General features: G+C 28.6%; 1 protein-coding gene and 1 long non-coding RNA gene across 2 annotated transcripts; both read left to right on the forward strand.

Moving 5' to 3' along the window:
- The first annotated feature begins 2,736 nt into the window (after positions 1–2,736).
- LOC135931099 (uncharacterized) lies at positions 2,737–4,532 on the forward strand. The gene is made up of 2 exons (XM_065467971.1): positions 2,737–3,027; positions 3,161–4,532. The coding sequence occupies exons 1-2, from the start codon at positions 2,787–2,789 to the stop codon at positions 3,901–3,903; spliced, it is 984 nt and encodes a 327-aa protein (XP_065324043.1). The 5' UTR covers positions 2,737–2,786; the 3' UTR covers positions 3,904–4,532.
- Positions 4,533–7,055: 2,523 nt separating this feature from the next.
- On the forward strand, positions 7,056–8,571 carry LOC135931978 (uncharacterized). Its single transcript, XR_010573237.1, has 3 exons — positions 7,056–7,076; positions 7,308–7,493; positions 8,189–8,571. It is a non-coding gene; the product is annotated as an uncharacterized LOC135931978 (long non-coding RNA).
- Positions 8,572–16,782: the final 8,211 nt, after the last annotated feature.

The following is a 16,782-nucleotide window of genomic DNA, read 5'->3' on the forward strand; positions in this document are numbered from 1 at the left end:
TTATAGGAGGAACAATATTACTTCTCAAATCGACTTTTTCATTTCCAACATTCATAGTTGGTTTACTGATGTAAAAGCATTGCGGTATATAAATATTTCAGATCAAAAGTTAATCAAAGCCAACCTCCTCATAAAGAATTTATGGGGAAACTCCCAACGCCTCCCAACATCTAATCAGCCCAGATTTTCTCCCTGGACAACTAATACTACATTTAATCAGCCCAGATTTTCTCCTTGGACAACTAATGCTAAAAATTTACAACGACCTGAGGTAAACTGCTATTAGGCCAAAACTTAAGAGACAGGATGACAGCACGTGAAATTACATCGGAGTCTGTTTCTACGGAGGCATGTTGGTCCTCCTTTAAGAGTAATCTTTTTGGAGCCTGTAATGACCTTCCTAACATCAACGGTTCTCCCCCGAGTCATGAATGATTATCTGATGACACAGTTCTTTTGATAGCTGAACTTAGGTCGCTTGAGAGACGTGATGGTGCCCTTTGGACGACAATCCATAGACTCCTTAGGAGGGACAGAAGGATCTACATAGCAAAGAAAGCTTTCGAGATTGAGAGAGACATGAGAGAAAACAGAACTTTTGATGCCTATAAAAAGCTCAAGCTTTTCTGTAGTGCAAGAGTATTCAAGCCTCTCCCATCAATCAGATTGGACAATAATAAATTGATTACCGACCCGGACGAACAGATGGCTCTATGGTTGGACCATTACATGGAAACCTTTGATTCAAGGAGACCAGTCGTATTTCCATCCTCTAGCCGTAGCGCAGTATCATCTGATGCTAACTTTTCTGTGGTGGAAATAACTAAGGCCATTAAAAAACTTAGGAACAATAAATCCCCAGGTCCAGATAACATCTTAAGAGAACATCTGAAAGCTGCCCCCTCAGAAGTTTCTCAGCTCTTGCTGGGGTAGTTCAATAAAATTTGGGTTACGGAGAAGATGCCAGCTGACTGGAATATGACAATTTTTTATAGCTTCCCCAAAACCCCAAATCCTGTTAAATTTAAGGATTACAGAGCTATTGCTCTCACATCCATCGTGTCTAAGGTTTTCATGATTCTTCTAAAAAACCGCATTCTTTCGACCAAGCCTAATCTTCTGTCCAAGTACATCTGTGCCTACCGCCCAAATAGGAATATCAATGAACCTATATTGGCATTAAAGATATTAATACAGAAGTGTGACAAATATAAATTACCATTCTACTTTATCTTCGTCGATTTTAAGCGCGCTTTTGACAGTGTTATTCATGATTCTTTGTGGGCAATCCTAGAAGGATGCGGCATTGACGGAAACATCATTAGGATTCTAAAGACACATTACAGTAATCTCTTCGCCTCGTTTAAAATTATTAATAAAGTTTCTCCCCCCTTTTGAACTAAAAAAGGAGTAAAACAAGGGTGTGTCGTCTCCCCGCTGTTGTTCAATATAGTTTAAAATAATTATTGATTCGCTGGGAGCTGCAAATCTTCTGGAACTTGGACTTAATGAGCCATGGTTTTTGGAAAATAGGGTGATTTGTTATGCAGATGACTTAGTTATGATCGCCAAGAGCTTGGAGGAGGCCCACAATTTAGACTTGATACTTAATTCCTTCAGCTTAAAGGTTGGATTGGATATAAACTTCGATAAGACGGTAATTATGCCATCATTTTATGCGCCCCCATTGGTTGATTGGATGGTTGGGGAGAAAGTTGGTCAAGGTGGTGTCCTCCTATAAATATCTTGGGGTAAACATATAATAGGGGTAGCTGTCACGAAGAACTAAAAATTAGAATTCATAACGCAAGGGCTGCTTTTTACAAATATTTCAAATTGTGGAAATCCAGGGAGATATAGGTTTACACTAGGCTACGTATTTTAAATTCCACCATCATCCCAATTCTCCTTTACGGCAGTGATATATGGGAGATTACGAAAACAGAGATCAGGAGATTACAGGTGTTCGTCAACAAATGTCTTAGGATAATAAATGGCATTTTTTACCCCAACATTATTTCTAATGTTAACCTTTGGCGGAGGTCACGTCACACTCTAGTGCAAGTGACTTTGAAAAAGAAATGTCTTACCTTTTTTGCACACATTCTGCGGAATCACACAAATAATAGCCTGGTCCTGGAGGCAATAAATTGGTTATACTCATTCAACGAGTCTATGGGAAATATAAAACTTTATGGTTTTATAGGGCAGTGAAGGATATCATGGATTTAAACCTCAACACGAATCAGTTTTTAAGGTTGAATAAAGATAAGAAATCAATAAATAAACTGTTGAAGATCAAATCAAATTATTTGAATCTCTCATAAACTCCTCCCTGACACAGGTTATTTTTACTTTTGTTTTATCTTCTTTATTTTACTTTTGCTCCCTTTTCTCTCTCCTTATTCTGTATCGAACTTTCCTTTCATCTATTATTTGCTATCAATTTTCTCATCTTAAAGTTAGGTCCCCCTTTGCCTTTAAAATCTATTATGTATATAAGCATCTTATGGGTGTGGGCTGTGCTTATTTTGTCCTTTCCTCATTAGCCCATAGACGTTTAAGTAATAGTCCTTGGACTATTACGCGTACAAGTACGTGCGGCTTGCCCACAAACGTGTGAAGAGCTCCTCATTTTTATCCCTTTTTTAATTTGTCCAGTCAGATGGATTATGAGGAAAACCTAACGTAGCTCTGTTGTATCCATAACTAGAGAGCGAAAACGTTCTATATCACGTATCACGTATTTCTAGCATACGACAAATTCGCCATTTTTTAAAAAAGATATGGATTCTTATAATTTTAGGCATAAAAATTTTAATAACTCGATTGTTCCTAAAAGTTGTAAGAATATTAAATTTACATCTAATACATATAAATTAAACAACAAAAATAATTTGACCAACAACTATGGTGACATCACAATCTATAATTTTATTGAGAAGGACTTATATGGAAATGAGATTGGCGATTTGCCTATTAAATATCACATAAAAAATATTTTATCCAATGAACTTCCTGTTATAGGTAATATTTTTAAAACTTGATTAAATGTTTGTGATTATTTTATTTAAATTACAAACACATTTTACATATTTCTTAAAATGATAATTCTACTATTTATCAATCTAGAATAAAAACTATTCATTGATAATTTTAGGCGTTTATATTGATCCCAAAGTTTTACCTGGTTTTAAGTACAAAGTTAGATACATAAAGGAAGATGATAACAACCAAACTGGTGGATTATACCTATTTAATGGGAAAGCTCGATATTTATTAAGCCTAGGAAGTGGTTATGCAAAAAGATTGACATTTCAAGGTGCTACTTTAAATAATAATAAAAATTATTTTTGGAGTGATAGCAATCAGCCATATGGTTTTGCTTTATCATTGGATACCATCAATATAGGTCAAAACTATGTTATTCATTCATCACTTACAAAATCGACATTGATTGATTGTTACAATGATAAAAATATAGAGAATGCTAGACCCTTTTATGACCCTGATTTAAATTCTCAGTTTAGAGGATTGAATATACCATCTAATTTACTGGATGAAAGAGATATTATTGCACATCATAATCCAGTAGGACATGCATCAATAACAAATATTTATCCTATAGAATTTAATGAAATAAAAACTATGGTTATACCTATAACTGCTAAAGGAAATTGCAAATCTTTTAAAATTGAAAAATATGTATATGTTAAATTTGACTCAACTATAACCTTTAGTAGGCCTATATTGGATTTTCCCTTGAGAGAATCAGAGTATAGTCTTGAAGGTATAGCTGTAATTGTTAAAGAAAATGGTAAAAATTCAAATTTTGCAGAGACATGGAAGATATTTAATGTTGTTCTCCCCTATTTAGGTAATTGTACATTTGCAAGAGCTTGATTATTTTGTTTTATTGTATTTTTTTGTGTAATTAAAAATAGTGCTATTTTAATCTAATTAGTCACATTATTTTATAGTAATCATATAGTCATATTAACCAAGTGATTTGCATAATATCAAATACTCGCTAAAATTTTCATTATATAAACTATAAACTTAATAATGCAAATGTATTTATATTTATAGACAGTTTTGCTCATATTTCCAATAACTTCTTCTCTAAAATCAAAAATTATTTTTTACAGATTTTATTGTTTTATAAAGCAAATCATATAACTGATTTTTTTAAGATCATTTTGATGAAATTATATTTTAGTTTTAATACTAGGATAGAAATTATTTTTTTCAATATTATTAATTAACAAATTTTTTCTTTTAAAAATGCACTCCAATCTCCCTAATTTTAAATTATATATTGCACCAGTATTTTATTTAGACATTTTTATGACAAATTTTTTTTTATAAAATAAATTGTATAATTAGAGTTATTTCAAAAAATAATAAAAAATGAAATCTATGTATAGCATTGCAATTTTTTTTTAATATGATATTATTTGATTGAATAGAATAGTCCTTTATAAAATGTATATGATTATTTTAATGCTAAATATTTGCCTATTTTGTCTAAGCGCTCAATAAATTTGAAAAAAATAGAATGCTCTCATTGTTATGTTAAGTTTTTCTAGAATAAAGGTTAATATCCTATACAGATATTTTTTATTGTCTAATAGAAAAACAATTAAATATAAGAGTAATGAATGCTCAAAAATTAAAAATAATATATGAGGAGGGAGGAAAAAATTGTTTTTATAAATTGCTGAATATAACACTCATGGATCTTCTTACTCATTTGTTCATTTCTTGCTTTACTTTGTACACTTGGAAAGTACCTTTTCAAATAACTAGGTAAATGAATCTGTGAATTGACTCACAACATAAGGATTTGTTTTTTAAAGTTATAACTTACTATTATTATTCTGATTCAATAATACATTTCAATTAATATTTCCATTTGTAACTACTTATATATCTTCTCCATTCTGCTACTCTTTTATTCTTTAATATTCTTGAGTTTTTATTTAAAGATATCAGGTCTAATATTAAGTCTATTTTTCTTATATAATTATTTCTTTTTTTAAAAAAATAGCAACTGTCATGTTTTTGAAATAAAAATTTCAAAAAATCTCTTATTAATTAGTTATCAATCATTTATAAAGCTTCTTGGACTAAATTTAAATATATAATATTAATCATGTGAATAAATTTATTATAAAAAATATTTTATGTTTCATTAATTATTTTCAAGGCTAGTATATGTTCTCAAGGTTAATGATCACATCAAACATATATAAACCTACTAAATATAATTCATATTTTATTAAAATAAAAATAAGCTCATTTTAGTAAAATATAAAGAGCCAAACCAGTGATCATTAATAAAATATAGGCTCTGCACCCCTAAAAATATTAATATTACATTTCCTTTTTATTCCCTTTTTACTTGATTGAATATCAAAATTATAGAAAAGAATTGAAAAATAAGAAAAGTTTTAAAAAATTTAGGAGGGGGAAAATATTTTGTTATTTGAAATTAATAGAATAAAATATAAACTAATAATTTTATCAAAGTTATTACTGAATTTAAATTCAATGCATAGTGTAAAAATCCAGAATCATTTAAATATCTTGAGTATGAAACATATTTAACTTATTGCATAAAAAGTCGGGCCATGTTCAAATTCGAGATCTAAAATAATTGGCCTCGGAAAGTTGACCTTGCGGACCCCTAGGTCGTAGCCCTTTCAGCAGATGTATGGGTGAACTTCAGATCTATTAAGTTTGTTCAGATAAATGACCCCTGATTTTTTTTATAAGACTTGGGCTCAATCTCTTAACTTTAGCATCTTAAAGTCTGTGCCTTCTGAGATACCCCTACCATTTAGCTAAATCGATTTTATTTTGTATATAATGAAAATTTATGGTGTTGAGTATTTTTGAAAAGTACATTAAATATCAATGCCGTCCAATGATTATAATTATTCGTAAACCAAACCCTAGCAGAATCATGTGGTGTATTTATTCGAATTTTGGATTGCAAACCAGACTGCATTGATTTAATCATCTACAATTATAACTTGAAGGATACTATTATATGCCAAAAATATTTCTGTGTAAAATGATTAGACATGTGCGCTATCATGCTGGGTTTCAGCCAGATTTTTTTTTTATAACATTTTTATGATGCCAATTGTAAAATTATCGTCAATCGATGCGTCCCTACTGAAATTTGAATAGGCGGTAGTGCTGCATAAGAAAATTTTATTTTCCTTGTCGGTATATTTATAATTAGAAATTACGTAAATAACTAGAAATTACATAGGAATCTTAATATAAATTTAATGTATTTCTATCAAAAATAAATAAATACACTTAAGTGTTTAATAACTCGCGTCCATTTTAAAGTGGCTTAATTGGTTTATTTTTTGGCTTCTTTTCTAAGTTCAAGCCGATATTTTTCGCTTGCTCTTGATTTTCAGTTTTATGTTCTAGATAGAAAAATATAATGTGCCTTGACTTGTAAGCACTCATTGAGGTGTTTTATAATAATCCTTGGGGTTAGGAATGAATCGTTCCATTTGAACTGATTTTAAAAAACGCTGTACTTATTTTGCCCATTGGCACAAAGGTTTGAACATCTATTAGCCAAATCTTGAGATATATTTTCCTGGTAAAATATTGAGTTAGCCATTTTTTAAAAATCGGCTCAAATGGAGCCAATTTGCATCACTATTTGGCGTTACTTCAAATTAGGCCTATTCGTCAGGGTTTAACAAAATTTTGAGCAAAAAAATCTTTGAGGATCAAAAAAAAATCCAGATCTTTTCGTAAGAAAAATCTTCACATCTTTTAATCATCAAAAGAACAAGGATCTTTGAAGATTTTTGAATTTTTTGCAAATGTGAGAATAAAAATAATTACTATATGACCAATATTTTTTATTGCATATTATATTTTAAATAGAAAATTATTATAATAACCTGATAATAAAGGACGTGCTGTCAGGTTATTAGCGAAATTATAATGCTAAACCAATTTTTAAGGTAAAAAGTTTTTATCATTGTCAGACATGTAAAATTAGTTCATTATAACTAAGAAAAGCCTTTCACGAGCAGGTTTATATTTGCCTTGTTAATCATATCACCCATTATATTATAGTTATCAAAAATGATTAGATATTATAAAAAAAGTATTTATTTTGAATAATTCATATTCGATAAAATTATTAGAAACATGTATATTCGAATACAACTTATTAGTCGAATATACATGATTATTATAATTTAATAAAATTGTTAAATATATTATATATTAAAATTTTATTTAATTTTTCTATCGCCGCATAGATTTTAGATATTATGGACAATATTTATCAGATAATGAATTATTTTTGGCTTGCTTTGCAAGATTAATTTTATCGAAAACTGATTGCCACATTTATATCATAAAATTTATGGGATCGCTTTATTCATACCTAACTTATCATATGATGAAAGGAGTGTTTCATTCAACCCCAATTATGATCAGAAAAGGTGAAATTTTAGATTTTTAATTCTTAAAATGGAATAGAGCATGATAATCAGAAAATTGTATCCGAATTTTTTAAAAAAAATGGATTTGATCCAGGCAAAGCGCAGGTTATAGGTCTGGGTTCAGATTAGAGTAATTTTGGGGAAAATGTACATAACATATGGTGATAATATTGAATTCATTTTATATTTTCTTAATCAAAAATAAATTAATTGGAAAATATCCATAAAAATTAATAAGAAAAAATGATTCGTTTTTAATTTTCAAAGAAATTATATAATATAAATGGTAAGAAAAAGATTTAAAATAATTTAAGAAAATTTTTTAAAGCTTATAAATTATAATTAAAATTTATTCCAAAATATCTTTTAATGTTAGCAAAAATCGTGATTTATAAAATAAAATCGATATTTTTGATTTAAATAACCATTTTAAAAAATCACCATTGATGACAAAATTATAAATTTTTAATTTATTTACCAATCATTTGTTATCCCTGCGCAAATATTAATGTTTAAGGGGCCGACCAATGAGAGAACAGTCTGAAACCTCTGGCGGATTAATCATAATCCCTTATTTGTGTCTTTTCATCCCCATCGGCAAAATTACGAATATATTTATATCAGCCGAATCAAGAAAGATAAAAAATACATATTGACCAACAATGTTTTAATTTTATATTTAATTGTTAATTAAGAACCGATGACGCGTACACAACATGTAGGAGTTTACCAAATTCAGAACCATGTTAATCTACCAGTGTTTTTAGCAAAGCTAAAAAACCCCAAATATATTTTTTTCGCACTTCTTACCTTTTTTTTTATATAAGTCACATTTGACTTCTTGTTACAAAATGTAATCATTCAAATTCAAATTTTCATTTTTTTATATGACACCTCTAAGGCCAAGTTAAGATTTGTAAAATAAATTTTTTTAAAAAAAATAATATAGATAATGAATTTATAAGTTTACAATCTATTTTAAAACAACCAGTTATATATTTTTTATATATAGATGCAAATTAAATATTTTTCTTTGTTTTTTATATATAAAAGAATTTATAAAATGTATTAAAATCAGAGTTTGAAAAAATTTCTGAGCAGTTTTTCCAAATATGTAATTTCATTTTCAACAAATTTGCAAGCATGAAAATTACAAAAGAATACCTTTAAAAATTATTTTTGGTAGTTTTTTGAATTAAAAATATAAAATAAAATATTTGTATTTTTTTTATTATCGTCTAAATATATTTTCTAATCACCGTCCTCTAATCCTCAACAGAGATGGCTCTTGGACCTTTTATCCTCTTGCTGATTTTTCTTAATGGTTAATTATAGTATTTGACTTTTGATGCTTGGTAAAACGGTGGATCGAATAGGGTTTAAATTATGATTTTGGATGTAAACACGGAAAAATTAACTTTGTGGCCTTTATAGTACTTATTAGATTATAGTCATGGATTAACGATATGTAAATAAACGATAAAAACGGGTTCCCTCAATGTTCCCTAAAATTTCTGAGCTATGGAAGCAGAATACCCTCCACCCGAAATAAATACCCCTCCAACAAAAGTATCTAATTATTTTTGACTACCTACCTCAATTATACATTTTAAAAATAATTTCTAATGCATCAATCTTTAATATATAAAAAATATAGATATAAATGTAGAAATATATATACTTTAAAAGTAATTTTTTGAATTAATAATTTAGACAAATTAAGTGGGAAGAGATAACTAAAGAATTTATAATTTTGTCAATATTTAATTGATTAAATAAATTTAGTTCCATTGATAAAATGGTTTAAGAAAAGCAGGGATCCAAACCGAAACGAATATTGATTTGGTTCGGGTTCAGGTTCGAATAAAAATAACGGTTCAAGGTTCAGGTTCGGTTCGCAAAAAATTAAAATATCGGTTCGGTTCGAACCTCTAAGAACCGGTTTAAACATTTTTGTATCCAAACCTACATTCGAACTATGTATAGGAAAAATATTTTTTTTATTTTATGATTAATTTACAAAACACAAGTATAAAACCTTCATTTTTATTAATTGCACATTATAAAATAATATTTAATTTATAAATATAAAAATAAGAATATATATCAATGATTAATTTTAATATGAACAATATTTTACTTTTTTTTACTTAAATTTTTTTATTAAGCCGCACAATTAATATATTTTCAAAATTCGTCTAACTCAAATTACACTATGAGGTGATAGTATAAATTTAATTGTTGAAAAGCATCTTTCCACACTGTCTTGGGTAGCCGGCACTGCCAATATGATATCAGATTTGATGTGTCATTTATAATAATATTTTGGATTTAATTTTTCTCTAAGCATTATAATTTACAAGCTTAAAATATTTTAAAAAATGTTGTAAAATGATAATATACTAAAGTTTATAAAAATTATGACGGACACTTATCAATCAAATGTGATTGATGATAATCTTTAAAATAATTTGAATGTAATTGAAATTTTTTCAATACACTAAGAATAATTTACATGTTTTATAAGCATAAAATCATGAGGCTCGAACCGGTTCAGAGACATTATAGTGGTTCTGTTCAGGTTCGGCTAGAATTTTTTTAGCGGTTTAGGTTTGGTTCAGGTTCGATAAAAAATACCGGTTTTTAGCGGTTTAACGGTTCGGTTCAGGTTCGGTTTGGATCCCTGAAGAAAAGGTTAATTCATGTTATACGAAGTTTGTCTTGATTAGTTTAATTTTATTAATGATTTTGGCACAACATGAGGTAGTAGGAATACTTAATTTATATTTATATAAAATTGATAAATTATGGAAAACAAAAAAAATTGAAAAGTAAACGACAACTAAAATTAAACGAATAGTATTTATAATCTGAATCATAGGTCTCAGAATGCTTATCATCATCAGAAGAAGAAGCTAAACAATGTATTAATATAAATATTTTAACAAAATAAATTTACAATTCTCATAATCTGGCTTCTTCAACCTCCAGGTCATGTAATAACATCCCTTTTTTTAGCCATCATGTAAATTTCGTAACTTAGACATTTCTAAAGAAAACTTAATCGATCAATTGGTAAAATTTACTGATATCTCTATATCGTCTTAAACAAATATCTTTTCCGCCATTACCTTTCATCAATTCATTATTAAATCTTTCATTAAACTACATTATTATCTAATCAAATAGAGCTAAAATACATTAGTTTTAAAGCCAAAATAAAATATATCTAATAATAAAAGTATATACACCTTTCCTTTTTGGATTGTAATATTTAAAATCTAGAACTTTAAAATCAAATAGTAAATATCCCCCTTTCATAAAATCTTGTGCTTTGAAAAAATATAAAATTCAGTGTCATTATCTAAAAAAGATACAAGACAATAAATTATACATCTCAAATTAATCAGGCAATCCTTTTCCATTTGAATTTAATTTGTTGCAAACAATATATCTTTCAACATTTGCAATTTATTACAAGCCAAGCTTGTTATCAAGAATATTTTATCCAAACACAAAGTAACAAAATAAATTTTTCTAATCTAAAATATCACCAGCCATGGTAGAAGTGACAGGATCTTCAGAATCCATTAATTTCTATTTTTACTAGCTTTATATGATGATAGCCAGTTTCTATAAATATATTAAATAAACATTTTATAACTAAACAAATAGGATAATATTACCGAATGGTTCTTGATGCGTACAAATACATGCGATTTTATTAGTACATCATGACATGCTTTGAGCCTTATATCTTTTATAACGATTTAGATACACGTAAATTTCATTTTAAGATCCCTAAAATCTTTTTTAGTTCTTTTCGATTGGTATAATTGAATAATGATTTTGATTAAATTTAATTGATTAAATGATCCTTCCAGTCATGTTTGAATCACCATTATGGCGTTGTCCAATTAAGAATTCCAGGGGCAGATTAATGGAACTATGCATATTATATTTTTCAAAATAACAAAACCAGTCGTGTTTACATACAATATATATCTATTAATCCTTCACCCAGCTTAGTTATTTCACCATTTTCAATATATCTTACTAACATAGCTATTGCTTCTGATTTCGAAACATCATACGATCAACTATAATTGAAAAGCATATGTTAGATTCAATTCTTTTGAAATTGTTTTATAATCATACTTTTCTTGGATTTAAGGAATATATAGAATAATAGATTACAATATAATTTATCCCTTTTGTTTTTTATTCAAAGAGAAAAATTTCCAAGAAAAGTACTCCCTTTTAATTTTAAAAATTGGCAACCCGTCTTTATGGGTAATTGGGTCCCCTAGTCCACCCGTCCTTTCTAAACCCGTATTAGACCGGACATGGTGACATATATTTACCACACCTTACAACCCATTCTCTTCAAAATATAGCTAGTCGATACATATTTTTTAGTCAGAAAGGTCAATCAATTTTTTTTTGCTAAAACCTATAAACTATTATAGAATTCCCTGATTCAAATATACTTTAAACCAAATTTAAGAGAAAAATTTTTTGTTCAATAAAAAACATTCGTGTAAATTTAAAATGCATACAGAAATATTTGTTCATTCATAGCCATCATTTACAGAAAATCTTGATTAAGAGAATTTAGACTTGGATGCTCGCTTACAAAGCCACACACTTGCCACCAATGCAACTTACCCGCTCAACCTAATACCCGACACGGCTTAAACTGCACCCGCAGCCAAGGTTGCCATTTCCGGCATAAAGCAATTAATAGAATCATCCATAACGCTTTTAATAAGGCTAAAACACCCAAAATACTCGAACCAGCCAACCTTTCATTACAGAACGGCCTCAGACCAAACGGTTTAACCTAAACCCCCTGGTCCAACGGAAAATCCCTTATCTGGGAACCTGCGTTTCCTCCTTTCATTCATCAATTAATTCAAACCCTCTTACTAGAGGGGAAAATAAAAAAATTACTAAATATTTTAAATTAAATAGCTTTATATTTCAGCATATATCTAGACGGCAATTTTACATATTTTTTTAAAAAAATTTTATCGCAAAAAATTTTTAATATAACAAACAAAAAACGCGAATCCATATTTCATAAAGAAAAATTTCAACTAAAAATTTTAAACACAATTATAATTGGTTTTTTAGGTACATATTCATCATTAAATTAAGCTCTTTTTAGAGCCATCGATACTTTATTTATTTTTATTTAGTAATTTTATATATTTTTATATACTGTTTTAATATTTTGGTGGTATATTATTTTAATAAGAAGAAATCATAATAACAAAGTTATTAATGTTAAAGAATTGAAATGTCGATGTAAATATACTTATTTAATCTTTTAAATTTAATATACCAATGTCGAGGACATAAGAAAAAAATATTTTAAATTGCCATTTTTTAAAAATTAGATTTAGTTCTTTTTATTTTATTATGAATTCAGAATATTAAATATTTCTCACTACATTAAGATTAGAATTAACCATTAATTATTTAATACATTTGTGCCAAAAATTGAAGTTTAATAACATTTTTTTTTATCTATTAAGTAATGAATACAGGTGCAATTTGGTATATTTTAAAAAAATATTAAATTTTAGAATAATCTAAATCTTCCGCCTTTAACTATTTAATTAGTATTTTGGAATAATGATGGTTTTAATCACGGATTTTTATTAGCCAGACCTAGTATCATCTTTAAGAATTGATGATCGATAATCTATTATATGAATTTTATTGATATTAAGATTTCCTAATTTTTTTTTTATTATACAAAAAATATTTTCCAAAATCTGGTCTACACCCGGGTTTGTGTTGAGAGCCTTTAAGGTTTCCTGTTTAGGGTGAGTTCGAAATATATTTCACGATCGAAAACTTTAGCATGTTCAAAATATAAACAAAATTGCTCGCTTTTTACCATATCAAAAAGACGATCACACTATATCACTCAACTAATATTATCAATAGATATATATAGTCTGAGCTATCTACGAATTATTCGAAATAATTTGTAAATATTCTAAATTATTCGAAATAATTTGTAAATATTCGAAATTATTTGTAAATATTCGAAATTATTTGTAAATTTTCGGAAATTATTTGTAAATATGCAAAATTATTCATAAACTTTTAATAAAATTATTCTTTAATGCGAACTTTTTTACTTTTTTTCCACAACTATAAGTTCACTTTTTTTAAATTTAAATAATCAATTTATTTTTTACTTTTGAAAAATATTTTTCGAGAATTTACTTATCGAATCGGTTATTCGACGAATCAAATAGAAAGTTTTTATTATTCGTAAGAATTACTAATTATTTAATTTCGTACGAATACGAATAATATAATTATTCGATTCGAAAATAAATCGAATAGGAATAATGCATCGATTCATTTTTGTAGGTAGGGTCTGTGCCTCATTTTATTATTAAATTTGATTTAAAATTGATAAAAACATTTTTTTTTCCTTCTTATTTTATAATCAAATTTCCTGAGGAAATATTTATTACACCCATTTCTTCTTCTTTTTGTTATTATCTAACAAATGTAAAAATGATTTGTATTTTTCAAAATTTTTTTTTTTAACAAAAATTAGGTCAATGTTTTTGTTTAATATAATTAAAAACGATTGTCACAGTATCAGTTGTTCAAATTAATTATATAAATTAAATTGTTCTCTTTGACTATAAGTCGTTTGGTGAGAAGAAGTGGCTTATATTTTAATGATATCATAAAGCAGTTTTTGTTTTATAATATTAAAAAATATTTAAAATGTAAAAAAATTTCAATTAATAGCCTCCATTTATAAAATCTTCCCTTACCCTGCATTCAGTGTTAGCGCAAATTTGCGGAGAAGTTAAGAAAAATTAATGTTAAATGTAAATTTATATCATATCTTGTATACTTCGCCCCGAATGGACCAGTTTTTAAAATACTGCTATTCGAGTACGATCTGGATTCTATCCTAATTTTGGCAAATTGGATTGTAATTATGTTGTTTATAATTGAAATCTTCAATCCCTTCGTTTTTTTGTGTTCAACACAAATAATTGGGGAAAAATTACTTTAATTTCGGGTGTTTCTCAGGAAAGTTTTTATCACCGGCAATAGATTTTAAGTGAGATGTACAGATCACACTGTACAATCCACGGTTCCATTACCAAGAGGAATTTTTAAGTTTTTTAAAGATATATTTTATTTTATTATAGTTTAAATTGTATCTTATTCTTATTTTATTTATGCGCTAATGTAAAAGAATCGGAATAGGGATAGCGCAGACGTAAAGCCAGCGGTGTATGTGTGATAAATATAAATCCCCCTTCTATATATACACGAATAAGAAAATATTTCATTCAGAACAAATACTTATATATGGAGTATACTAGGGGAGACCAGGTCTAGTCGGCGCAAGGGCTTTGTCGGTTCAATGGATTTTATTTAAAAACCAGACAAAATTCAAATTTTATTATGCAATAGCATTGTATAATATTTATATTTGGGCGAAAATATTTTATACCCCTCATCTATTTAAATTTTTTTATGGTGGGGAAAGCAAGAGATAGCTACAAAAGGCATCATGGTGGTTTTGGATATGGAGAAAGAAATGATGAAGGAGAGCATATACTGAAATTTGCGCAAGCCTACGACCTTGCCTTAACCAACACCTACTATAGGAAAAAGGATAGTCATTTAATAACATACGAAAGTGGTACAAAAAAAACACAGATAGATTACATACTAATCTCTCGCAGAAGATTAAAAGATGTAATAGATTGCAAAGTTATCCCAGGAGAAGATATAGCCGCGCAACAAAAGCTACTAGTCATGGATTTACACATCTCAAATAAATCCACTCAAAACAAGATAAAACTGGAACCATGCATCAAATGGGGCAAATTAAAAACAATGACAGATGCCTTTGCAATCAATGCAAACATTGAAACAATAGATTCCTCACAAGTCAGTGAAAAAATGTGGAGAGACCTTTCATCCAGATTAATAGACACTGCCAAATCGACACTAGGCTTGACAAGAGGAGGCAACAAATCATATAAAGAACTATGGTGGTGGAATGAAAAGGTACAAACCACTATACAGGAGAAAAAAGCCCTTTATAAAATATGGTACAAATCCAAAGACGCAGATGACAAGTCAAGATACAAAAATCCAAGAGATTAGCTACAAAAGCGGTGGCTAGAGCCAAATCTATGGCATACGATGACATGTACGAAGATCTACATACCAAAGAAGGGCAAAATAAAATATACAGATTAGCCAAACAGCGAGAAAAGAACTCTAGGGATATAAACGGAGCTCCGAAAATCAAAAATAAAGATGGGAAATTGATAATAAAGGAAAAAGAAATAATGAGTAGATGAAGATACTTGGAAATGAAGAGGTTCCCCAAAAATGGAGGCAGAGCTATCTTGTTCCTATCTTCAAAAATAAAGGGGATCCACATAATTGTCAAAATTACAGGAGCATAAAACTAATGTCACACTGTCTAAAACTATACGAAAAAATAATAGAAAAAAGATTAAGAGATATAATCGAAATAGGAGAGACTCAGTTTGGCTTTATGCCTGGAAGACCAACAACCGAGGCCTTCCACGCAATTAGGCAAATGAGTGAAAAATACAGGGAAAAGAACAAAAAGCTACACATGGTATTTCTCGAAAAGGCCTTTGATGGAATCCCAAGAAAACTTATCTGGTGGGCGCTACGCCACAAGAATGTTCCCGAAAAATATATAAGAATAATACAGGATATGTATATGGGCCATACAACAATAGTCCGTAGCACAACAGGTACTTCAGCAGGCTTCACAATAGCCGAAGGAGTTCATCAAGGGTCGGCTCTCAGCCCACTTCTCTTCATTACAGTAATAGATGTATTAGCACAGTCTATACCTCAAACAGTCCCGTGGAATATGATATTTGCAGATGATATTGTGATACTTGCCGAATCTAAGGATGAAATGAAAGAAAGACTAGTGAGTTGGATAAATATCCTAGAAACGCACGGATTAAAAGTAAATAAAGAAAAGACGGAGTATATGGTGATAGGAGGAGATGAAACAGAGAGTATTGATATAAATGAATGGCAGATATCGGCAATTGAAAGCTGCAAATATTTGGGCTCCACTACAAACGGCACAATAAAAACAGAGATAAAGAGTAAGATTAATCAAGGGTGGCTAAAGTGGAGATCTTTATCTGGAGTGCTATTTGATAAAAGAATCCCACACAAATTAAAGGGAAAAATTTACAGTTCCATAATACAACCAACTATTCTATAT

The sequence above is a fragment of the Gordionus sp. m RMFG-2023 genome, chromosome 1, assembly GCF_954871325.1.
Source record: "Gordionus sp. m RMFG-2023 chromosome 1, tfGorSpeb1-WG-v2, whole genome shotgun sequence".
NCBI lineage: Eukaryota > Metazoa > Nematomorpha > Gordioida > Chordodea > Parachordodidae > Gordionus > Gordionus sp. m RMFG-2023.

What these genes read in the sequence shown, in the direction of transcription:
- LOC135931099 (XM_065467971.1), top strand. Translation starts at nt 2,787, where the DNA reads ATGGATTCTTATAATTTTAGGCATAAAAATTTTAATAACTCGATTGTT. An exon ending in CAATGAACTTCCTGTTATAG is followed by an intron (nt 3,028 to 3,160) that starts GTAATATTTTTA and finishes TGATAATTTTAG; the next exon opens with GCGTTTATATTGATCCCAAA.